This window comes from Lithobates pipiens, unplaced genomic scaffold, assembly GCF_037356315.1.
Source record: "Lithobates pipiens isolate NorthernLeopardFrog02 unplaced genomic scaffold, aLitPip1_a1.2 Scaffold_23, whole genome shotgun sequence".
Lineage (NCBI taxonomy): Eukaryota > Metazoa > Chordata > Amphibia > Anura > Ranidae > Lithobates > Lithobates pipiens.
The window spans coordinates 276,451,354-276,476,718 of record NW_027507785.1 but is presented as its reverse complement, the minus strand read 5'-3'; the positions used below and the strand labels follow the sequence as shown (position 1 = coordinate 276,476,718).

Genomic DNA, 25,365 nt, shown 5'->3' with positions numbered 1-25,365 from the left:
GGCACGGCAAGGCTGTGATTATGGGCATGGTGAGGCTGCTATTATGGGCATGGTGAGGCTGAGATTATGGGAACGGTGAGGCTGAGTTTATGACGTGTGACATCCTAGCCATGCCCTGCTATGTCCGGCTTCGGCCGTTGCCATAGCAGCGGTGCTAAATCAGCTAAAAGTAGTTGGGCCTGTATGTGCGTTATAATTAATCGAAATTAGTCGATTAATCAATTAAAAAATCGACTAATCGAACATGAAAATTTTAATCAGTAACAGCCCTAATAAATACTGATAAAGATCACACAATATATGTTCTATTCTGTACAGTAGGTATGACAGGTACCCAATCTACGTAAAGGATGAACACATTTTTTACAACAGAATGTTAGATTTTTTATTAGGTATACATGTATACACAACTACCATGATATGTTTTTATAGCGGATGAAAAATTCCAAGCAATCTGATAGTAAAGCATTGTAAAGTGTACGTGCAATAATCATGCATTGCAGCACATACCTCTTCCAAATGTTTCTTTCATAAACACAACAGGTAAAGGTGTGGATATTCCAGGTTATTTATACCTCCAGGGAAGGTAATCACTGAGGTGTTCAGTGCGGCATCACTGGAGTGGAAATCTCAGCAAACCATTTGCATTCATTTCACTCCTTTTAGAACTGGCTTGATCAACTTTGGGCAGGACTGGGCTAAGCCAGGTTGGGAGAGGTATTGGCTGTGTGCGGACTGTCAGAGTGACAGGAGCTTTCACCTGAAGCCTGTCTGAGTAAAGAGACCCTCTTTCATACCTGGATAACTTCTTTTTTTCCTTTAATGTGACGGACATGGCTGAGGATAAAACTTTTCGCTATGGGCTCATTGTACTGGGATTTTTCATGATCATGATTGGCATGTTCATTATGAGTGTGGATAAGCCTAACATATACATCACTTTCTGCATTATAGGGGTCTTACTCATATTTATTGGAATCACATGGAGCATCTGTCAGTGCTACCCTAAGGTAGGAGACTTTTTACTGAGCTTGCAAAATTGTCTGTTTTATATATATATATATAATATGCCTGCAGACTGTATATATATATAATATAATAAATAATACAAAAAAAAAAAAAAAAATATATATATATATATATATATATATATATATATATATTTTTTTTTTTGTATTATTTATTTATTTCGCACATAGATGTACAGATTAGGATTTGGAGCCATAACAGCTAGTGAATGTTGGGGTATAATGAAGAATTCTTAGCAATATAGTCTGTTTTTTAGTCAAACATTGAAGAAACTTCTCACATTATAGCAGCCTTTCTCAACTTTTTGTTTTATCCCTGGAGGAACTCCTAAAATAGTTTTCAGGTCTCCAGGAACCCTTACTAAAACCAGTTCTTCAGAGGTCAGTGGGAAAATGCCCCTTACATTGATGGTCACTGATCAGTGGTCAGAATCCCCCCATTACAGACAGGTAAAAAGATCATTGGTGTCAGGCAGATGGCTCTAACAGGTGGCATTGGCCCCAGAACTATGTAGGCACCATTAGATGAGAGGTCAACCACAGCTCAAGAAACCCTCATCAATTTGCAGGAGGAACCCAACCCAACAATTGCTGGAGGAACCCAACCCAACAATTGCTGGAGGAACCCTAGGGTTCCATGGACGCTGGTTGAGAAGGGTTGCATTATAGCATTGCCCTTACCAATGCAAATAAGAGATCATTTTCACAGGATCAGCAAATCATACTGACTATTTTAAAAGATGGTACAATGTTGTAGTTTTTGTTATATGCGAAGAAGTATTGGGATTGATTTACTAAAGGAAGGCTGTTCACTTTGCTTAATGAATAATGTAAACCTTTGTTCAACCCAATCATCCAATCTCTGTTTTTTATTTGGATTGCAAATGATTAAGCAATTGAAGTGAACATAATTTCACCTAATTTAGTAAAATTCATGACCATACACTGCGCAGAGTGAATATTCACCCTGCTAACTGGCACTACTTTTTTAGTAAATCAACCCAATTGTGTATTAGCCAAGCAATAAAACACAGTTTAGTCCAACGCCAATCATACCATCGGTGGCGGCATGTAGAGGGAAAGTTCTAATGATTTGCCCATAAGGGTGATGTAAAACTGAAGTACCCATAATCATACATAGATAGAAATGCTTCTCTAGAAAGTTATTTAAATGTACATTTTTACTATGTACTTTTTTTTCTGTTCCTTGGGCTGCAGATGAAGCATAAATATCACACTAAAGTGTAACTAGACTGTTAAGATGGCTATATATGCAAACAAATCTATAGATTCCCCCATCCATGCTAAACGGCATGGATAAACGAACCCCTGGTTGCTGGGTATTGTATTTGAACCTGCAGCTGCCAGAATACTCGAACGGTGATTGTAGCTGGTTGGCTGTTGAACTGTTCGACTGACTTTTTTCAGCCCATTTCCACAAAGTTTTTTGAGCAGGGTGGTGTTGACAGAGCCACCCCATGACTCAAATTTAATCCGATTCACAGAAATTCAAATGCAGCTTTTTGTCATTTTCTGGACAAATTGAAGAGAAAGTAAACCCTGATGAGTTTACTTCCTCTTTCATTCCCTGCAAAGGTAAAGCATAATGGACTACTATGCATCGCATAGTAGCCCATTATGTGTCACTTACCTGACACAGGAGCCAGCGATGTCTCCGCTGTCCCCTGTTCCGGCTCATCCATCTTCTCGGTGGGTCTCGCCGATCCGCCTCTGTCATTCGGCGAAGCCGCGCATGCGCACGGGAGCCGCCACGCGTGGCATATTCGCCGTTGACGGTGCCGCGCTCAGTGCGCCTGCGAGCCGCTGTCTACGACTTAATCTAGGCTTACTTGTAGGTCAAAGTGTGTTGTAAGGGTTTACAACCACTTTAAAAGTCAGTTTTACCCCCTTCATGTTTATCATCTCATTTTCCTTGAAATTTTATCTCCAATATATTTTATAACTTATTGTTTTGAACGCATTTCATATTAAACATTCAAACTCTATCCATCAGCTCTAGGGATGAGTGCAGTTATTTTGATAAAATTGATTTAGCCATACATTTGCTGATTTCGTCATTTGCTAATTTTATTTGAAGCAGAAAATTATTTTCAGCTTCTGACATTTGCTTGAAAAAAGTATAATAAAAAAAATCAGTTTTTTTTTTCCTTTATTTTGACGGTTCCTTTTGGTACATTTTGGGAAGTTTACTTGATTTCAGATATTGCCCATCATGTCTAGTTTTGTAATGTGAATTTAATCTTTAAGTGTGTACTGTCACACTGTTTTTTTATTGAAAAAAAAAAAAGGCTACCGGAAATGAGGGACAATATGTTTTGGCACAAGGTCAAGAGTAGTTGAAAGGAGTTTCTGTATCCCTCCGGGGCAGTTTACAGCCCATTGCTCCCTTAAAAACGTCCAGAAACCACATTCATTTTCCCTGTCTGTTGACTCCAAGGTATTTCACCAAAATAGTGAAATTTAGTCAAATCTCCTGATTTTTACAGAATGTTTGGGGAAATTAAAACTTCAAGAAAAATATACTCCTTTCTAATAAGAACCAGGCATTCATTTATATTTCATACTATTTCAGACACTCAATCCCATCCTTTTTTCTTTGGTACACAATCACAAATTTACAGCAACATTTATCAAATCCAGTGAAATTTAATTGTTTTAATATCTCTCTCTTAAAGGCCAAACGTATGCCTTAAAAAACTCTGAAATAAACGGTTGTCTGATGCCCCTTACATTTAAATCCAGACTTATTGCTTCCATAGTTTAAAGTAAAGTCGTTCCTTTCCCTCCATGGTGGTGGCCATCAGAGCTTTTGGAAGTCTACACACTGATGGCAAGTAAATTAAAAACAAAAAATACATGAACTGCACATGTAATCTTATGGGAAGCTTACAGGTCTCTTTAACTGCAGGAGACCTGGCTTGTTTGGTTAGGTATCAGTAGAGCATTTTGGATTCCAGATTTTCAGATATCTGATTTGAAAGTCATTTAGGATAATGGAAAGTTTTCCCAGTGCTATTAAGAAGAGTACTCCCCCGTTTAATCCCTGAATGTGCACTATGCTTTCGATAAAGTTTGTTTCACTGCTAAAAAAAAAAAAAAAAAAGAAGCTTTGTTCATTTTTGTTCATTCGATTATTGGACTCAGGCTTTTCATGGATTCTTTGGGATAACTACTTGTATATGAATAAATGTATGTAGTACTCCAAAAGACTCAGAGAAAGATTAGTTTGGGGCAAAACCACCACCTGTGGAAAATATCTCCACTGTGTCCACATCCTCAGAAGCACTTGTCACTGTATGCTGGGTAAACTTGGAATATATCAGGGGCCCCATACTAGCGCATTAGAACTTTATAGCAGATTCCATAGATGTTATTTTAATGGAAGATTTTGCTATATTAGACTAGGCTTCACTTTACTCTCCTTGTAGGTGGCTACAGTACGCTGGGCACTGTAGAATGGGTCACTCGCCTGCACATGGAGTACCTTTACTCGTGTACACTTGAACAAATAAACTGGACTCCATGCATGCACTCAGTTAAACTCTTCCTCTTCTGTACCTGTGCACAAGTGGAGGACCTCTGCGGTGCTGATCTGCTGCCGTTGCAATGGGAGACTGCCGTTGCAATGTATTAACTCTTTTATCATAATCTTCATACGCCAATGTGCTTAGTGACCCGATCTCTGGACTATATGTGCCGATTACTTGGATTACACCCCTAGAGTAACTTCAGACCAGGTAAGGACAAATTTCAAAAGATTTACAGGAATCTCTCAGCATAACAGTTTCAAATATAGTTTATTATATTTTAACATATAATAGTTTACAAACAATGTCATGAAATAGTTGCAGACAGGCTATGTACAAGAGATTTCTACTAAACTTTACACTATTAAGAGGATGAGATAAGAAGAGTTTGGGGAAAGAAAGAGTAGGGGGAGAGCCAAAGACTAGAACTAGGAGAAAGGGTACATACGAGTTGTGGGGGGATGTGGAGAGGAGGGGAGAAGGGAAATAGAGGAGGGGCGTCTGAGGACTCGCCCTTCCCGATGTCCCCCGTCCCGACCTTGGGGAGAAGGGCATTGGTAAAATCGCATACAATGGACATGTGGATTCAGACATTGCAAACATGAAAAGCTAAAAAGAGACAAAGGCTAAAGTGCCAATTCTGGTATAACGTTCATTTATAACTGTTTCTGGCATCTGATCACCACAAACTCACAGATTTTCTTTATGGGGCAATGGAAGGTGTGTATGATCACTCAGCACTCTGATGGATTTGCCCTTGACTCAAGGTTCCCTGTTTAGAAGGAAACCTGAGGTGCCATGAAAATAGCTTTTTCTGGTGATGTCAGACAGCGATCCACAAAAGCAGACCATTGTTTTTTGAGTTTGGTATTGAACCAGTTTTTGTGGAGTAAGGCATCTAATTTTTCTTGGAACAGTAAAGTTTTGAGAGATTTTACAATTTCAGAAATGGTCGGAGGAGAGGTGGAGATCCAGTGATTAAGTATAGTCCTCTGAGCAATGAGGAGGGTCAGGAGAATCCATTGAAGGTTTTCCAGAGGCAGTGGTTTGAGAGAGGCTGCTGTCGTGTTGATTTTTGGGGAGGTATCCAAATAGTAAAAGCATGGGGTCTTTCTCCGGAGTGAAATTTGTCACTTTTTGGATAAGGTTAAGGGTTGCGGACCAGAATGTAACTATCTGTGGACACAACCATAAGCGTGGATTAGAAAGGGTTTATGTAGTGAGCACCATGGGAAAGCATGCCCCAACGTGGTGGGGTGTCTCAGAGAATGGGTAGTAAGCCCTGTGCATCAGCTTGAATTGAGTTTCCCTCCAAGACTCCTTTGGTATAATGCTTCTTGTGACGTTATATCCCGTTATGATATTATCTATGTTAACTAGGCCCGGTAAGTCTATTGACCATGATGTGATGGAGGAATTTTGTATGGGTTTGGTGAACTTTCCGTTGAGAGGGTGGTAGATATCAGAAATGGAGTATCTCTGATCGGTTATTAGCTTGTCTAGAAACGATTGTTTGAATCTGATGTTATTCTTCGGACAGGTCTTGGCGATGAAACATGAGTATTGCGACACATGTAAAAAGTGGTTGGTAGGAAGGTCGTACTCTTTCGCAACGAGGTGGAAGGGTTTGAGAGAGCCATTTGCTTCATGGTATAGAGAGTGAGCATTGATCAAACCTTTGTCTCTCCATTTAGAGAAGGGCTCATACTGGAGACCTAGTGGGAACATGGGGTTACCCTGGATTGGGAGGAATCTGGAGAGATAGGGAGAAAGTCCCATTCTTTTCCTCGCTTCTCTCCATGCTATTATTGTGTCCCTGAACAGCAGATTTTGTTTTATATTATTTGGGATCCGTTGCAGCAAGCTATGAAGGAGGGCGGAAAGATTTATTGGGTATGCCATGTCTGATTCCAAACCGTGATTGGATCATTTTGATGCTTGTGTAATCCAGTCCATTCCTGCTCTCAGGAGACAAGCTAGATTATGAACTCTAATGTTTGGCATGTTGGCCCCCCCTTCGCTCTTTGGGAGAAAATGTTTGGTTAGTGCCATTCTGGGTTTTCTCTTATTCCATATGAAGGAGGTAATTGCCTTATTTAGGGTTTGTATATCTTTGTGCTTTAATAGTAGCGGTAAAGTTTGTAAAGGATATAGCAGGCGAGCGAACCATTTTGTGCACATCACGCCTCCAATTCACCTAAAATCTTAGATATCAGAGGAGGATAGTTAAGATAGTAGAGAGAGGATGGTTCCTTTCCTATTTTAATGCCTCAGTACATGATGTGTTTCTAGTTGATATAAAAAGGAGAGAAAGATGACCATATTCTTGGGTTATGTGTACCTAGAGGGCAAACTTCACTTTGGTGAAATTTATTTTCAGGCCAGAACATTTGTGGAAAGATGTGAAGATTGATTGAATGGCGGGTATATCTGTTTGGGGGAAGTAGTAAATATCAGGATATCATCTGCGAAAAGGGAAACTCTCAAGTCATTTGATCTCAGAGGTATGCCGTGGAGGCATGACGTGGAACTAAGATGACGTGAGAGAGGCTCGGTAGCCAGATTAAATAACAGGGGGGAGAGGGGGCAGCCCTGCCTTGTTCCCTTGTGTAGCCTAAAAGGATTGGATTGGACACCAGCAACTGTTACTGTGGCCATCTGTGCAGAGTAGAGGTTGTGTATAAAATGATAGAAGGGGCCTGACAACCCAAATTTTTGCAAGGATAGAAATTGGAAGCTGACATTATCAAATGCCTTTTCGGCTTCTAATGATCGCCACGTCTTCTTGGGGATGTTGTTTTGCATATTCTAGGGCAACAAGGACTTTCCTTAGATTAACTGAGGCTGACCTACCTTTGGTGAATCCCGATTGTGCATGGTGGATAAGGAAAGGCATGATGTGTGCTATGATTTTAGAGAGTATTTTGGAGTCTATGTTTAGCAGTGAGATTGGGCAGTAAGACCCTTACTACTGTGGGTCTTTTCTCTTTTTGGCGATTCGTTTTATGTTTGCTTGATGGCCTGTCGGGAGGTATGGACCGCCCTCCCATATTTTGTTGTATACCGATGACAGGGAGGGGGTGATATCCTCTTTTAATAATTTAAAAAATTCAGAAGTGTAGCCGTCGGGGCACAGGGCTTTACCACATGCCAGACTTTTAATGGATGCTAAGATTTCTTCCTCTAAAATTGGGGAGTTTAAAGTTGTCAGTAATTCGGGTGTGATCTTTGGAAGAGGTGAGGATTCAAGCAATTTTGACGCTTCGCAGGGATCTATCGGTTCCTAAGCATAAAGGTCAGCGTAGAATGTTTCTAGAGTCTTGTTAATGTCCTTAGGGGAAGAAGAGAGAGTGCCGTCTGGATTGTGTAAGGCGGCAATGTGTGTGGGGAGGTATGGGCCTTTTGAGAGTCTGGAAAGTAGTTTCCCTGCCTTAGTGCCAAATTTGTGGAGTTGTAGTTGGGTATGAGACATTTTCAAACGTTCCAGGCAATGTGTCCAGATGTCAAAGCGGTCCTTGTCTTCTTGCCACGCCTTTCTGTTTTCTGGAGTTTTATGCTCAGTGAGTTGTTTCTGGGCAGTACGTAGGCTATGACTGGTCTCTAGGTATGTTTTGTGAGTTGTCTTCTTATGGGCCGATACGAAGGATATTATCCTTCCTCGGAGGAATGCTTTGCCTGTTTCCCAAAATAGATTGGGATTGTCTGCGTGAGAGCTATTGTTATGTGTATATTCCTGCCAGGCCTGTTTCAGCATGGACTGAAAGCTTTCATTTTGGTTCATGTGGGAAGGGAATCGCTATTGTCTAAATTTAGTTCGGGTTTGGAGGCTGTGCAGCAGGATTGAGATGGGGGAGTGGTCAGAAATGGCCATATCATGGACATGGGAGTCCCTGACCATGTGAAGCATGGAGGGGGTGCATAGAAAATAGTCTAGCTGGGCAAATGAGTTATGGACTGGGGAGAAAAACGTGAATTCCTTATCTAGGGGGTGTTGAATTCTCTACGTATCTATTAAGTGGAGAGCATCCACCATGTGGTAGAGGTTGGTGAATGGATCTCGTACTGACGTTGTTGAATAAAACCGGGAACTGGATCTGTCTTCAGAGTTGTTGACTACTGTATTAAAGTAGCCTCCTCCTCCTACTAGATGGGGGAGGTTGGACTCAGACGCTAATTGAGTTTTGAAATTGGTGAAGTATGATTTATCTGGGGAGTTAGGTGCAAAGATGTTGGTTATCCTGATTTCTCTGGAAGGGAATTTAAGGTGGATTGATATCAGTCTTCCTTCCTCGTCGCTGTCAACTGATACTATGTCGCATGTCAGTTTTTTGTGTAGGAGAATGAAAGTACCTGCTTTGCGGCCTCTAGAGGCTGACCCTATTACCCTGCCCACCCATAGTCTTTGCATTCGGAAAAAGTCCCTTTCCTCTAAGTGTGTCTCCTGGAGTAGAGCTTTATCAGATTTTAATCTACTTAAGTGTCTAAGGAACTTCATTCTCTTAATAGGGGAGCATAACCCCTTAACATTCCAGGATGTTATGCGAATGCTGGTCATGGATTAGGTTGGTTGGAGATATTGTATGGGGTTGAGTGTGTATAATACCTGTGCGGTGCAATCTGCCAAAGGTGGCTGGCCGGTCGTTGCAATTTTCCAAATCCTTGATCGGGGGAACCATCCCTTCTTGTGAGAGTGGGGTAGACAGATGTAGAGAAGGAAAGAAAAGCAAAATAGAGTAGGCTTAAGGTGTAAACATTTTTGAGACTTCACTTTTTTCTGTATGCTCATTGGACCTCCTTACAGACCGCTAGTCCACAGGCCAGAGAATTGTGTTATAAGGGTGAGACGTCCCTCCCCAGAGAGTAAGGTGTATCTGGGAGAGGAGCTCCACCATCCACTGGCTTGCAGGATATCTCTATTGGGTGAGCTAAGAGGCCATAACGCATAGTGGACATAGAGAAGATTGCTAATGCAAGATTAGGAAATCAAAACATCTAAACAGATACACAACATAGAACAATGAGAAAAACGTAACTGAGGAGTAGCGTGAAGCTTTTCTAGGATTGCTGTCTGCGTAAATACCTAGAAGCGATTGGGTCCTAGCAGCACAGGGTGCTAGTGAAAGGATACATCTGTCACTGCCACTGGTGGTGGGCTTACTTTTGGTTGAGCTCAGCGATGGGTGAACTGATCCTGTGAGGAGGTATACTTTAGACGTTTTGGCGGATCCTTCCTGGGGCTTCTTTGCTCCCTGGGCCCACTTTTCACTCTGTCTGCATATGTATCAGAAGACAGGTGCTTAGCTGGTGATGAGAGTGTGTGTAGAAAAGCCGTTGCCTTTTAAGAAGAATGGAATGTAAGCTGTTCCCCATCCGGGGCTTGTAAGCAAAGGACTGCTGGGTAGGCTAACGTGAAGCGGACGTTGCATTTGAATAATTCTGCACACACAGGTTGGAACTCCCTACATTTGTGGGATACTTCAGCAGAATAATCTGCAAATATGATGAGTTTGTGACCTTCTATAAGCACGGAGCGCGACTTCCGAAAGCTATGCTAAATGTCTGTGTGGTCCGCATAATTTAGATATTTTCCAATAATTGGCCTAGAGCGATTTTGTTCATTCGATGGGGCTCCGATCCGATGAGCCCTTTCCACAGTGCATCTGTGGTGCAATCTGAGGGCTTCTGAGAGGGCAGAGGTGCAGATATCCAGGAGTGAGCCATGTTTAAAAGACTCAGGGAGTCCTATTATCCGGAGGTTTTTCCTTCTGGAGCGATTCTCCAAATCTTCCATTTGTTCATGCAAAAGCTGCTGGGCTTGAGTAAATGTTTCCAAAGTCTCATTCATGCTATATTGGTTATTTTCTAGTGAGGATATGCATTGTTCAGCCTCCGTTATCCTCTGAGCGTGGTCACCAAGCTTCTTGCGGATCTGCATGATGACTGCGGAGACCGCTCTGTCCACTGTGGCTGTGATATTGGGGGACAGCAGGGCTGCCACAGCTTGGGCTATTTTTTCATATGAGGCTGGAGAGTCCTGTTTGCCTGTCTCACTGGCATCCATGTGTGCACTGTGTAGATCGCCGTCATTCTGTCATTCCCCTCACTGGGATTGTCGGTGTGCTGAAGCTAGAGCGCGGTCTGTGTGAGAGGAGATGCAGGGGCTGCCGTGGCCATTTTAGCTCTCCCTGATGCACTTGAAGGGAGGGAGAGGTGCCTCTCGAGCGGGAACCAGAGTGGGATCGTGGCTGCGACAAATACCGCTCCATCCACGGCAGCACAGGGGATCTGTGGAGGTTGTCTGGCGGGGGGAGAGAAGTCCCTGGGCTTAGTAAGCTGGATTCTCTTTACTGGCTGAGCAGAGCTGCCGGTCTCTCTACCTTCTACATACGGCGCCATAACTGGAAGTCCCCTTTATCTCATAACAGTTTCAAAACAAATCCCTAAGTCAGGCTTGTGGCTGCCCCAGCGTACCTGCACAGGCAAGAGTCCATACAAAGCAGAGTCTACAATGGCAGATTTCCAGAACTGGTGTCTTCAGGCAGGACTGCAGGTCCCAGCAATCCCCCTTCTCTGTTCTTTGCAAGCAGCTGGAGATTACATGTTGTGGCTTGTCTGCGTCTTTCCATCCCATGCAGACTGAGACATCTCTAGGCAACTAAAAAAATAATCCCTTGCAGTGCTAGGGTAAATACTTGTTTTGGTCTAGGGGAAAAAAAAAAAAGATTTGCTTGCCAATCCTCTACTCCTCTTTGCTGTCAGGCTGGTCCTCACAGCCTCTTCTCCCCCATGGTCCGACTGTCTAGGGTCCTGAAGTCATCAAGATCAAAGCAGGGTCAATAGTCCTGCACTGGAAGTGATGATGTTGAGGGACAGTCCACCACCGAAGCATGAGGGAGTGCCATCGTGGGAGGGAGCAGAGGATCAGGTAAGTAAGACTGTTTAGTCTCTTATTAGACAAAACGCAGTCCCACTGCAAGGGATACATTTTTAGTTGCCTGAAGTAGCCCAAACTTCAGAAAATGACAAAATCCTAACTGAACAGTTAATCCTTGCAGTGCAGGTACAGCCCCACTAGTCTAGATTAGATTTACTTATCCAATCCTCCACTCCTCCGAGGTGCTAGATTGGTCCCCCAGTGTGTTCTTCCCCATGCCCTAACTGTCTAGGACCCGATGTCATCAAGACGGTGCAGGATCCATGGCCCTGAACTGGATGTGAGGATGCTGAAGGACAGTCCACTGTCAGGGTGGGAGGTGGCACCGTCTGCTGGAGAAGCAGAGGATCGAAAAGAAAAAGTGCTTTTACGCTATCCCAAATCTACATGAGCCGCCCTGCTGAAAGGGAGAATTTCCAGATTTCCCCAAGTTGGGCTTTAAATATGAACCGAATGCAAAAAAATTGCAAACAGGCAGGTTGTTTATTGCTGAGGCATGCATTATATCTATTCTGCAATAACATATACCTACCTGCCTGCTCACAATTCTCCCCAGGATGCATGCGCAGCTCTGTTTCCATTTCTTGGCACAGTATCAGTGTGCCAATATCAATGACTCTCTTGTAATCAACATTATTGAAGACTGGCACCTGGAATAAGCCAGGGAGAATATGCCAACACCAGCAAGGACTCTTGTAGGCATCAGACTACTGGAGCATAGGCAAGGATTTGTGTCTTTATTTCCACTTTAATCAAACACATTGGTTGCAAATTTAAGGTAGTGTATACTATTATTAGACTTGCTATATAATATGCAAAGGATACTTCTAGTCTGGCATATTTTTTCATTTGTACTTGTATTATGTTTATGCACATATGATATCACATTCTACGTGCCAATCCCAAACCATGCCTTTTGGTAGGGTTGAAGAAAGACCAGGTGACCTACTTCTTAAAAAAATTAGCAAGGACATTCTATGAGAAAAGGCTTTCAAGCATATCAGATATGGGGGTTATTTACGAAAGGTAAACCCACTTTGCACTGAAAGTGCACTTGGAAGTGAAGTCGCTCTAAATCTGAGGGTTAGATCTGAAATGAAGGGAAGCTCTGCTGATTTTATCATCCAATCATGTGCAAGCTAAAATGCTGTTTTTTATTTTCCTTGCATGTCCCCCTCGGATCTACAGCAACTTTACTTCCAAGTGCACTTTCAGTGCAAAGTGGATTTGCCTCCAGTAAATTGAATTATTGAGCCTCATATAGAAATGAACGGATATACAATATACATACATACACTTGTATTATATTTTGCGTTCTTACAGATCACCTTTACTCCTGTGGATATGGAAGCTGTACCTTTGGCAGAGAAGTCCGATCTTTCAACTCCAACCAAGCAGTGGTATGTCTAATTAGTTTCATTGCTTTTACTTTATTATTTAAAGTGATATTAAACCCAAAACCTAAAATGTAATATATTGCAGCTTACCAATTATTGCATGTGGTGGCTGCATTCGTTTTTTTTTTCCCTTTGTTTTCACCTAGGGCTTGTTCTTTTGAAAAACAAATAGAAGAAAAAAAGCCTAAAAAAGAAGACTAATGCAGCCATCACATCTAAGAATTGGTAAACTGCAATATAACAAAAGTTTGCTTTTGGGTTTAATATCGCTTTAAGGAATAGGATAAAATGAAATATGCATAGCAACCACCTAGCTTTTTCTTAATTGTTCTGACATTCAGCTGCTAGTGGTTACTGCACTTTGCACATTGTTATTGCGTTCTGTGTCACCTAATTACTCAGTTAGTATAGAATATTACGATTCATCACTCATCACATTTTAATTCAAGGTCAAACATTACTGGGATCTGTAAAATTAAAAGTATGCTAGGTTTATCTACAAGTACATCATATTAAACATGAACAAAAATAAGGACATTTATGACCAGGCATAAGGTAGTGGAAAGGTCTTGCATATATAGAAACACAGCTTGATGATAGCAGATACCTTGCCTGTCCATGAATTTTTACTCCTCTAAACAGACTTGTGTTTATCCAAAGCAGATTTCAATGACTGTACACTTGTACATGTAAAGCCAACTCCGGGAAATCTGAAAATTTCCACTTGCAGTGGGGCTACACCCACACTGCAAGGATTAACTGCTAGTTTAGGTCTCGGCGAGAGTAAAAACATTTTACTTGCTCTGTCCTCTGCCCCTCCGGCAAGCTGCACTCCTTCATGCTCTGGTGGTGGACTGTACCTCAGTGACTTCATGTCCAATGGAGGGCTATAGACCCTGTATTGGTTTTGATGTCAGGGCTTTAGAAAGGTGGAGCATGGGGGAGAAGACATTTAGGGGAACCGTCTAGCGGAGGAGCTCCCTAGAGCAGTTAACCCTTGCCGTGTTGGTGCAACCCTTTGCAAGGAAGAACTTTTCAAGTTTCCCAGAACTGGACTTTAAGGTAAACCTGTGTTCCCTACACCATACCTGGCCCTCAAACTACCATAATCTGTTCCATGAGGTCAGTTTCCAGTTCTGGTCAAAATGGGTATGGAAAGGTAATTATTAAAAGTTTCCATTTAAGGGCTTTACAGTCAAATCCATGTCATTAATATACACTATATTGTCAAACATATGGGAACACCTGCCTTTACACCCACATGAAATTTAATGGCATCCCAGTCTTAGTCCGTAGGGTGCAATATTGAGTTGGCCTACCCTTTGCAGCTGAAAACAGCTTCAACTTTTCTGGGAAAGCAGTCCTCAAGGTTTAGGAGTGTGTCTATGGGAATGTTTGACCATTCTTCCAGAAAAGCATTTGTGAGGTCAGGCACTGATATGGACGAGAAGGCCAATCTCCACTCTAATTCATCCCAAATGTGTTTTATCGGGTTATCGGGTGTGGGAACAGTTTGGGGATAGCCCCTTCCTGCTCCAAAATGATTGCGCACCAATGCACAAAGTGTGAGCGAAATTCACCTGAGACCACACTCTGGATCAAGTTAAGAAGTTTTCTTTATTTGACTCATACGAGGAGACAAGTTACAACAAAAGGACAGATATTGCCTATTGGTTCTGACTGTTTGTCACCCTTGCAATAGGGCTGCATAGACAAACAGTCAGCCTGATAGATGCCTGTCTGAACAGATAATTGCCCACTGGTTCTGACCTCTATGACCCATGCAATAGGGCAGCATACATAGAGTTCAGCCTTCTTAGCTCCTATCTGACTTGTCTGTCTAACAATTGTAGAGCTTGCATTTATATACCCTTTTACAAGCCTTATCTTAGCCATCTCTCCTAGATATGATTGTTGGCTAAGATCTACGTCAAGGTAACTAACGATAAATCTGACACCTGTTCTACAACCAGACAAACGTATTCATTCCCAGAATTCCTATATGTTCATTAAAGTGATTTATAACTGGTTTTATCCAATTAAAAATACCTGTGTATAGACAGTATGGCACCCAGCTGTGTTAAATCAAACCCTCCTTGTCCTGATAAGACAGATTTACGACTTTGGGAGAATAAACTTTCAATAACCCCACCAAATGTGTTATGTACAATTCTATGTGCATGCATAGACATATTTGTTTCACAAACTGTATTATAAACATAATAAATAAACAAACATATATATATAATATGACACACACACCAGTGTTATTCCATTCAATGTATTTTAACAGTTTTAATGAGGGCTCAAGCAAACCTTTGTTTGACCCTGTCATACTTAATTAATATACTGTACATAACTTTCCCATATTCCACATAATTATTTCTAAACCACCTGTATAAGATGTTCTTATCTTATCTCTGTGATATATATGCATTCAAGAACTCTAAACAATTCTATATAACTTGAATCTATTCTAATGAACTTTCACCCAGTAAAAATATCAGCATGAAGCAGAGAGGTCACCTAAAGTTCAACATCTAAAAATTAAGACTTTCTATATCTACGGAATAATATATATTGGTTAATATGAAATTCTACTACTTCTAAACAATCACATGCAAGCATTCATTAAATGATTATAAAATAAGAATCTAATTTCTCTAACACAAGGCAAGGTCCATAAAGACATGGATGAGTGAATTTGGGGTGGAGGAAATTGACTGACCTCAACCCAATAGAAAACCTTTGGGATGAATTTGAGTGGAGACTGCGAGCCAGGCCTTCTCGTCTAACATCAGTGCCTGACCTGTTATAGCTGCAAAGGATGGGCCAAGGATGGGCCAACTCAATATTGAACCCTACGGACTTTTGATGCCATCAAAGTTCATGTGAGTGTAAAGGCATGTGTCCCAATACTTTTGACAGTATAGTTATGTTGGTGGAACTCTTGGCTCACTGATGTATTGGCAAAGCTGAACTCCAGACAGACCTTGAGTCTTTCACAGTTGTACAGCTTCATCTCCTGTATTGAAATTACTTTGATTTCACTGCTCTCAGTGGACTTCTTACAGTGTCACAGTCAGATAGAGCCTGCCTCATTTCCCATTTCCTGGCTGGAAAGGATGTACATCATCAACTAACCCTTCCCTCCCCAGCCTTACTGTCCCTGGCCCACCCCTTTCAATCATTGGATTTTAGCATCATATCTGGGTGTTACCTATGGCAGGCTTTATGAATATTCAACTTGCCTAGGATTGCCCACTCCTCCAAACTCACCTTCACCCATCAAGCCATTTTTATATTTGCATTACTCCACCCGAGAGCCAGCCCAATGCTTGCATTAGAATATTGGGAAGAGTACTGAGGCACTTCCCAGCAGCCATGAACTGTGTGAATTGCATTGCGAAACACATAGACTCAGCAGTTATCACATGCCACATAGTAAATGGGAATCATGTATAGAATCCATTCTCAACATTTTTGTTTACCACTGTGTGTGTTCTTTGATTGGTCACCAGTGGTACCCGGGCCAATCACAGCACCCTGTACCATGTGATAGCTGTGGGGCAATCAGAGCATCACAATAGTAAACATTTGAGCCATGAACGAAAAACTCATGACACTTTAAACTATTGCAGTTACAGTGATCATCACCAAAATGTTCCTTAATCTGACTTTATTGTAATAATACCTGAAGAAGCATAATTTACCGTTTTGGGCTCTCCTGGGTCACCTACATCTCTTAGATCATTATCTGTCTAAATAAGGGGATCCTGCTTGACCCTAGATCACAAAAAATACTTATTTTGGGGATTTGACTGTTGATCTAATTTAATTGATTTTGTCTGCAAAGAGGATCTGACTTTCTCAAGTGAAAATCAGGTACAGCCAACATAATTAAAGATATCCCTTGTGTTTGTATATAAAGAAAGGGCCAAGGGGGTACCACATCCATAGAAATTTACTAGAAAAAAGGAACATTGGAGTGGACTTTATAGGTACCAGAAAAGGAATAAAACATAATATTAGAAAATTAATTTATTGAATATAGATTTAAAACAATTGGCAATATAACATTAAAAACCACTGGTATTGGCTTCCATTAAAATAAGCCACACGTAGTAAACTTACTTATCCCTATTACTGCTTGAATACTGCAGGTAGACGTTTTGCTTTCGCTTCCTCAGGACCTAATGCCTGACAACAAGAAAGGAGAAATAATCATATTTCAAATATGGATAGTGGGCACAAATATACATATCAAATAAATATGAAAGAAATATGATTATTTCTCCTTTCTTGTTGTCAGGAATTAGGTCCTCAGGAAGCGAAAGCGAAAACATCAACCTGCCATATTCAAGCAATAATAGGGACAAGTACACTTACTATGTGTGGCTTATTTTACTGGAAGCCAATACCAGTGGTTTTTAATGTTATATTGTCAATTTTTTATATCTATTTTCAATAAATACATTTTCTAATACTATATTGTATTCCTTTTCTGGTACCCATAAAGTCCGCTCCAACGTTCCCTTTTTCTACCCTTGTGTTTGTACTTATTATATTACTTGACTTTAAAAAAAAAAATTATTCGGTATTTTTTTTATTATAATAAAAAACTTCTAATGAATGATTACAATTTCCCTTCATGAACAGGTGTACCACAGCTTACACAAGCAAGGAAGAGGCACAGCGCTATGAGGCCACCTTGCCTTCTTATGAACAAATTCAGATTAAGGTGGAGGAACTTGGCAAACCTCAAGGAAACCAGTCAATACCTTTTCCACAGCCTGTGCTGGTAGATATTTCACAGTCAAAGTTGCAGGCCAAGGTGGAAGTACACAGGAATTCAATTGGTAAAGAAGAACATGCAGTTGTAGAAGCCAATTGGTGAGTAAGTATTTGTGTGTTTTTCCACTCTGCTTAATGAAAAGCGCTCAGATTTGGTAAACAGACATAGAGGAATGTGTCTGTAGGTTTTACAGATCCTGCATTCCATTTACCTACAGCATTTCATATGACAGCCAGAACCAGATGAACATTTACAATTAGGCCTTATTCACGTGGGAGCTGTGGCCTGTACAGTGTGAACGATTATGCAGCTGGAATTCAAACAAGTCGTTGCATCCCCATAGAGAACCATAGACTCCACGCAGCACCTGGCATCTCCCACTCACATAGACAAGGCACTCATTCATTCTGTATGAGCCATAGCACCCATATGAATGAAGCCATAGTGGATACTACAAAGCCTATTAAATCTACAAATCTTAAATTGTATTTGCTTACAGTGGTTACCATTAGAATAAAACTAGTAGAAGTAGAGCCAGGGCCAGATTTATACTTTTTCCTCCATACTTTGTGGCATCCCTTGTACCCTAAGCAACTATTGTGGACACTGTTATCCCCAACATGTTCACCCACAAGACACAAAACTGCTTCATATCAACATTAACAAACAATCATGGACGCAGTGAAATAAATATTTGTTAACTGTAAAAAAAAAAAAAAAAAAACAATTGCCCAAATAATATGACACAACCAGAAATTTGCAGAGACACAATCAGTACCATGCTGATATAACCAGCACCATTTTTAGAGAGACATGATCATCTGGCCCTGTCACACCATGCTTTTCTTTCCATCTCAATGCTATTGCTCAAACAGAACATATTTTGTGCTCCACTCCCCAGCATGCTGGTTTTGGGAATAGGAGTAACTGGAGCTGTAGTGAGAGTCTAAGTGGGCAAGTAGCAGTAAGTTGTAGAAACAGAGAAAGGGTGGAATGGGAGTATTGCCTAACTGGCTAGGCCTAAAAGTAGCAGTGGCCAGCACAACCCTTAAAGTGGCCTGGGCAGCTACTGTATATGGCCCCTCATGGTCATGGTGCCCTAGGCCATGGTCTGCGTGGTCTAGTAAAAAGAATTCAGCCCTGAGTGGAGCAGATACTTAGTTTCATTCTCCTGGTGCAATATTATCAGAAAGACCTGTACAATATAGTGAAGTACTTTAATACTGGCATGCAAATCCTAATCTGGTATGTGGATAACAGCATGAAAAAACAAAGTTTTGCATAATTTTACAACTTGATCTCCTAGTTAATCAAATTCGATAACAATAAAGCTATAGGTCAAAAAGAGATGGACTTTAATAACCAGGTCTTGCTTTGCATTTGTTCAGCATGTCTGCCCCTCTTGCCTGTCTAAAAGAAGAGACCACGGTGACAACATCGGATAAGACAAGCACAGGAAGTAGTGCATCTTCTCTTCATAGCTGTGAGGACTGGCAGCCACAGAAGCATGATGTCGCTGTGCAGTTTGGAGGTCCTCTCTGTGGAGATGGATTTCATCTTATAGATGGTCCTGCGTGTGATGGACTAGTGATGATAGATGCACCATTTTGTGAAGCCACACACCCACACATGGATCAAGCAGGCCTACTTATTTCCAACCACAATGATGATAACACCGGTGAAGAAGGAGCAAGGGAAGCCTCCCTTACTCAGGGAGCTGCACAACACCATGAAGCAGATGACCTTTATTATGGAATGAAAGATAAAACTGAAAATCTAATGAAGGGGTTTGATTCTGATTTTGAACACTAGCTTTAGCATGATTCCTGATTCCGTGTTGAGATAAACAACACGACATGGAGTATAAAACTGAGGGAACAGTCTGTATTGTCTATAGAAACAAGGCAGAATCCAGCTGTCTCTTTTAAAGTAAAGGTTACAAAAATGAAAGCATGTATCTAAAGGATTGATAATGAAAACATGGGATCTTTTTGTCCAGTTGTGTCAGAATCTGAACCAGAACAGTCCAGTGTTAAACTAACACTTTTACTTTTATAAAGTATACGTTTATAAAGTTTTAGACATTCCAAAACATGGTAATAATGCAGTAAAAAACTTTGCTGCCCAGGCTCTATAAAGGAAACAAAAACCTCACCCCACTTTGTTATTCCGTAACAACTGCCAGTTGTCATGAGATAATCAGATTGTAGTTTACTACAAACAGGACACATTAAGATAAATTTGGCCAATGTAACAATGGACAGCTGAATTGAATATCTGATTGGTTAGTCAGAGAAATCGCAATTCATTATAAATGAGTGCCATGTAAACAAAGTGGCTAGTTAGAATAACTGAATAAAAAAAAAAGAAAATGACATTAGGTTCCCCCCATAATTCACACAAGGCCATTTAGGTCTATATGGATTTTAAGGGGTACCTCTTGCAAAGGAAAAAGAAAGGTATGGGGTCCCTTTAAATTCTATACCAGACTTTTTGGGATTGGTATTAGGACACTTAGCTGTGCATGCAGTCTGCCTGGCCAGCAAAGGGGGAATGTGCTGTTCCTGCCCCCTTTTGAACAATACCACACCGACATGCCCTCATCATAGTGCCTTGCAAGCACCTTTTCCCATGTACTGTAGATGAGGGCAAGGGTATTTTCTTCAGAACCCTAGCCTGGTGGTTGTGGAAGCATTAACAATAAGGGGGTACCTAGATACCAGCCCCCTTCATGTGAATGATTAAGAGGTACATGTAGGGGTATGGAATTTAAAGGGGGGTCACCACACTTTTTTTTTTTTTTCTTAACAATAAGGGGGCACCTAGTTACAAGCCCCTTCCATGTGAATGAATAAGGGGTACATGTAAGGAATATGGATTTTAAGGGGGGGGTTGGGACGCCACACAGTTTTTTGCTTTTTTTAACAATAAGGGGGCACCTAGATACCAGCCCCTTCCATGTGAATGATTAAGGGGCACGTGTAGAGGTATGGAATTTAAGGGGGGGGGGGAACGCCACGCTGTTTTTTTATTTTTGGTTGTTTGTTTTGTGTGAGGTTTTCCTTAAAATACAGAACACCAGAACTGAAGGACCTTTATAATTATGAATGGAATCTACTTACCTACTTAAAAATCAACAAAAACAAAATATAATTTAATGGAAAAGGGGGAAAATGTAGTCAACCTGAGAAGACTAATGTTTTCATACATTAATCTAATATTATTTTAGTAATGTTTTAACAAGTAATTAAACGTTTACATGCAGAATGGCCCTATATGGTAATTATGACATTTCGCAGGTCGAGACACATCCATGTGATTTTAATATGCAAAATTTATTAATGTGATTTTAATACACGTTGTGTCACCAAAACCTCTTGGAAGACTGTTCCTTGCCTTGGAGGCACACAGAATATTTTATAAATATTCAGATTATAAGCATCAGCATGTAATCACACATTTTTTGTGGAACACTAGCTTTCATCAAGCTTAGAATATAAGCGTGTACGGTTGGGGGGGGTGAAGCCCACATACTGTGATGGAATTTTACCCCTCCATACCAAGGCAAGGCAAAACAGCTACCAAGGCTTCCAGATTATCTTTTGGTGGGTCCCGGGTGTCAAAGCACTACAGTTTGGGTTCCAACCAGTTTAAATTTAGATGCACAAATTTTTAAATAAGTAGAAAATTCCAGGGAGTGAATGGAAAAACCCTCTCTTCTTCCCTTATATTCCATTAATGTGATCATGTTTTTGTGTTTGTAATGAAGAAATTATTTATAGGCCAGCTCATAACTATATAATTTTGAAATTGCATGTCTTTATTTAGCAATAAGCACCACAGCAGTTAAAATAAATTTACAAAACATTTGTAGTTAATCACCACAATTCCTGTTTAGCCCTAGGGGAGTCCCAGGTAGTGTTCAGTCATTTGGATTAATGCCTTGTACACACGGTCAGAAATTCCGATTATAATGTCGTAAAATCCGATCCTGTGTGATCTCTATCTGACTTTTTCCGTTGGAAGTTCTGACGTAAAAAAATTTGAGAGCAGGATCTCAAATTTTCTGACAAAAAAATCTGACTTTTTCCGATCGTTTGTAGAGAATTCCGATCGGACAAAGTGCCACGCATGACAGATCAAATTATGAGACCAAAGCTATTGGCTACTAGCTTCAACGTAGTCCCGTCGCAACAAACGAACGTCATCACGTTCCGAACGATCGGATTTTCCAACAACTATGTCTGACCGTGTGTATGCAACACCAGTTTAGGACAAAATCCATCTGAAAAAATCTGACGGATTTTGTGGTCAGAATGTCCGACCGTGTGTACGAGGCATGATTCTTGTGAAGCTCCCTAAGGTCGACTTTAGGTATCAGTCTCCTGTGGATCTGAAGGGAAAGAAAACCCCAGGTCCTGGGCCTAGCTATGGTAGGAGGCCTTCTTCATTCTTCATCCTACCCTACAATGCATAATGACATAGTGGGTGAGGTTGAAAAAAGACACAAGTCTATCAAGTCCAACCTATGTGTGTGATTATATGTCAGTATTACATCAGAGAGCTTTTACTGGTTGGACAGTAAAATAAAGCAGCTTTAGGGGACTGGTTGCACAAAGAAGATTAGGCCTGCGGGAGTATGCAATAAGGTAAGTATTTGTACTTCTTTCTTCCCTCACTGGCCAAACAAGTATTTACCCATGCAGACCCCACCACATGAGTACATTTATAAGTTTAGGTCATTTTTTTTTTTTAAATCAGCACAAGGGACCATACTTATATTTAAATAGAAGTGTCCCTTGTGCTGTGCTAGCTATCCTAATTGAAATCTGCAGTCCTCTGGTCAACCAATACCCCTGCAGCTGGTGTTGCAGAGGTTACAACAAGCACTGGTCATAGGCACCTGTCAAGAGTGGCAACTATGCCCACCCTTTCCACCCCCTCCCCCCATTAATAGAAGCTGTACTATAGCTTGCATTAATGAAAAGCCCTCTATGAATGGAGAACGGGCAGATGAATGAAAGGTCCTTCATTCATACATCACTTTTCATTCATGGAAGCTGTGGTACAGCTTCTGTGAATGGAGCAGAGAGTTGAAAATGTTGGGCAAAGTCAACGCTCTTGACGAGTGCCTGTGCCAGGCCCCTGGTAGCACCGTAGTTAATCAACACCAGAACAAGGGACAATTCTCATTAAATGTAAGTACCGCCCCTTGTGCTGATTTTTCTTTTTAAATTAGGCCTTAAAAGCAGCCTAGAGTTGGGTCTTCAGATTAGCTTGGTATGAGATTGGGCACTATAAAGGAGGTTGCCCAATCAGATTCTAAAGCATACGGCCAGTTGAGGACAACATGCCGCTTTAGTAACATCATGGCATTATGTCACCTGTGTACTGTAGCATCTCATCCATGTCAAATGGTCACATGACAGTTTGTTAATATATTACGAATGTGATAAGAAAGAATAAATTATACAAGTGAAAGTAGGTTATGGGAATTCTGTTTCATTCATGAGGACCTTAGTGTTGTATAATAATTTTCTAGTCCCTTATCAGCTGGGACATGTCAAAAGTTGTGCTTTTATCTGCTATTGATGAGACCAGGATTTAATGTGTATTATGTGGTTCTCTGTGGTTGAATGAACGTCTGTTGTGGGAGGAACACATGGAGCCGCTCTGATAGGGAGTGTTTTGATCTGAGATAATCTATAAACAGTCTCTCATTAAACCTGTGTTCATAATAAACATGGAATTGACCAGGCACTGCCCTTCATGCTAGGTTGGATGGGATGTTGAAGGTGAAGGGACTAGAGAATTGGCTGCCAATGTTAAAAGATTAAAGCTACAGCAGGAAAATAAAGGAAATATTATTTCTAAATATAAAAGTGGCACTCATTACAATTGACCCTTCATATTAATCCATGGGGCTCATCAGCAATGCCAAATCACATTATCATTGGCATAAAATTGTTCGTCATAACCAGTCCTGGATGGAGTAGGATTTATATCTCTACCGCCACATACCACATTGTAAATATCTAGTACAAAAGCATGGGGATTTTAAAGGTGCTGATTAATACACAGTAGATTGTAGATAGTCTCTCATACAGTTCAAATTGATGCATAACCTCCTGAAGAAGCCGAAAACTTTTGGCGAAACATGTCGAGATTGATGCATCTATTGTAACATGGAATATGTAAACGATGTTGTTGATCAGAACAAATGAGATTCTTGGTTTTAATTAATATTTTCATTAGAAATTAAATAAAAATTGGTTAAATTTTTACAATATTTGTGTATCACTCATTGGCTTAAAAAAAGCCTAGGCAGTGTTGTCCACGTGGTCTCTGGCTACTAGTGATAAGCTTGGGTTCGAGCTTGTGTTTGGTCCAAATCCAAGTTCAGGCAGAAGATAGCTGTCATTGCTGGGCCAATGAGCTGTGAGCGTGAGATTCTTAAGGCCTCATGTACACTGCTGCTGGTAAACGGACGTTCAGAGGCAGTTGGGTGCTTTTTTTCAGCTGAACTCATCCAATGTTATCTTATGTGCACATGTACACAGATTTGTTTAATGTCGTTTTTAGGCAGTTGAGTTTAGAAGCCTTTTTTGGAAAGCAAAAAAATGAGTTCAGACGCTGAGCTTAGAGGTATTTCGAGCACCAAACGCTTCTAAATGCGACTAAATGCGGTAACTTGTGTTTCGTTTACAGGCATTTTTCGCTTTTGGCTATTTTGAAAAAAAAAAATATTTCAAACGCTTCTAAAAGCACATGCGACTAAACGCGGCATGTAAACGCGGCAAAACTGACGTTTTAAAAGTGGGTTACTATCTGTCAAGTTAAAACGTTCAGGAAAGGTTATAAAAACATCCCATGTACATTAAGCCTAAGGGATTAATGGTTTACAACCACTTTAAGTGGCCCATAGATAACTCAGTTTTTTGTTTAGTTTTTTTATCAGCCAGGGGGCTGATAAAAAAAAAAAAAAAAAAGAAGATTCCTCCATCCACACAATCAAGGTGAATAGAGGACCCCCGCAGCTTTGTATTCTGACAGAGGGACTTCTCTGCTGCCAGAATACACTGATCAGCACCTGCAGCTACTGACCGACAAAAGTTTTCCAACAGGCCTGTTCAACAGAAGTCGATGTAACAATTGATTCTGTCCAATTTATTTATTACAGGTACATACTGTAAATAGCACCAACAATTTACACAGCACATTACAAATACATATTTTACTGTACATTCACATCAGTCCCTGCCCTTAAAGGAGCTTATAATCAAAGGTCCCTAACTCACATTCATACTGGGGTAAATTTAGATAAGAGCTAATTAACCTACTAGAAAGTCTTTGGATTGTGGGAGGAAACCAGAGTACCCAGAGGAAACCCACACAGGCTCCAGGCATGTAGTGCCGTGGTTGGGATTTGAACCGACGACCCTAGTGCCGCTAGGCTAGTCCCTGCTGAACTGTTCAAATTTCCATCCATCCATGGCCAGCTTTACTCTATGTTTGTAGCCTTGTAGCTAGTAAAGAAGTACAAAATACACGATTCTGTCTTCAGAAGTTTGCTAAGACTATTTGCACTAGCCAGATTTCCTAGGTGGTCATACTAGATTTTGCAGGTTGATGGAGTGCTCTACAATGTTTTGAAGTCTGGATG

At 40.8% G+C, this 25,365-nt stretch overlaps 1 protein-coding gene across 1 annotated transcript; it reads left to right on the top strand.

The window, feature by feature from the left end:
• The first annotated feature begins 598 nt into the window (after nucleotides 1-598).
• BSND (barttin CLCNK type accessory subunit beta) lies at nucleotides 599-23,186 on the top strand. Its single transcript, XM_077453257.1, has 4 exons — nucleotides 599-1,010; nucleotides 12,834-12,910; nucleotides 17,567-17,800; nucleotides 19,091-23,186. The coding sequence occupies exons 1-4, from the start codon at nucleotides 834-836 to the stop codon at nucleotides 19,512-19,514; spliced, it is 912 nt and encodes a 303-aa protein (XP_077309383.1). The 5' UTR covers nucleotides 599-833; the 3' UTR covers nucleotides 19,515-23,186.
• The last annotated feature ends 2,179 nt before the right edge of the window (nucleotides 23,187-25,365 follow it).

Bases quoted from the DNA above. Each gene is read 5' to 3' on its own strand.
- BSND (XM_077453257.1), top strand. From the start codon at position 834: ATGGCTGAGGATAAAACTTTTCGCTATGGGCTCATTGTACTGGGATTT. The intron at 1,011-12,833 runs GTAGGAGACTTT...GCGTTCTTACAG, and splicing joins TCTGTCAGTGCTACCCTAAG to ATCACCTTTACTCCTGTGGA. The intron at 12,911-17,566 runs GTATGTCTAATT...CTTCATGAACAG, and splicing joins TCAACTCCAACCAAGCAGTG to GTGTACCACAGCTTACACAA.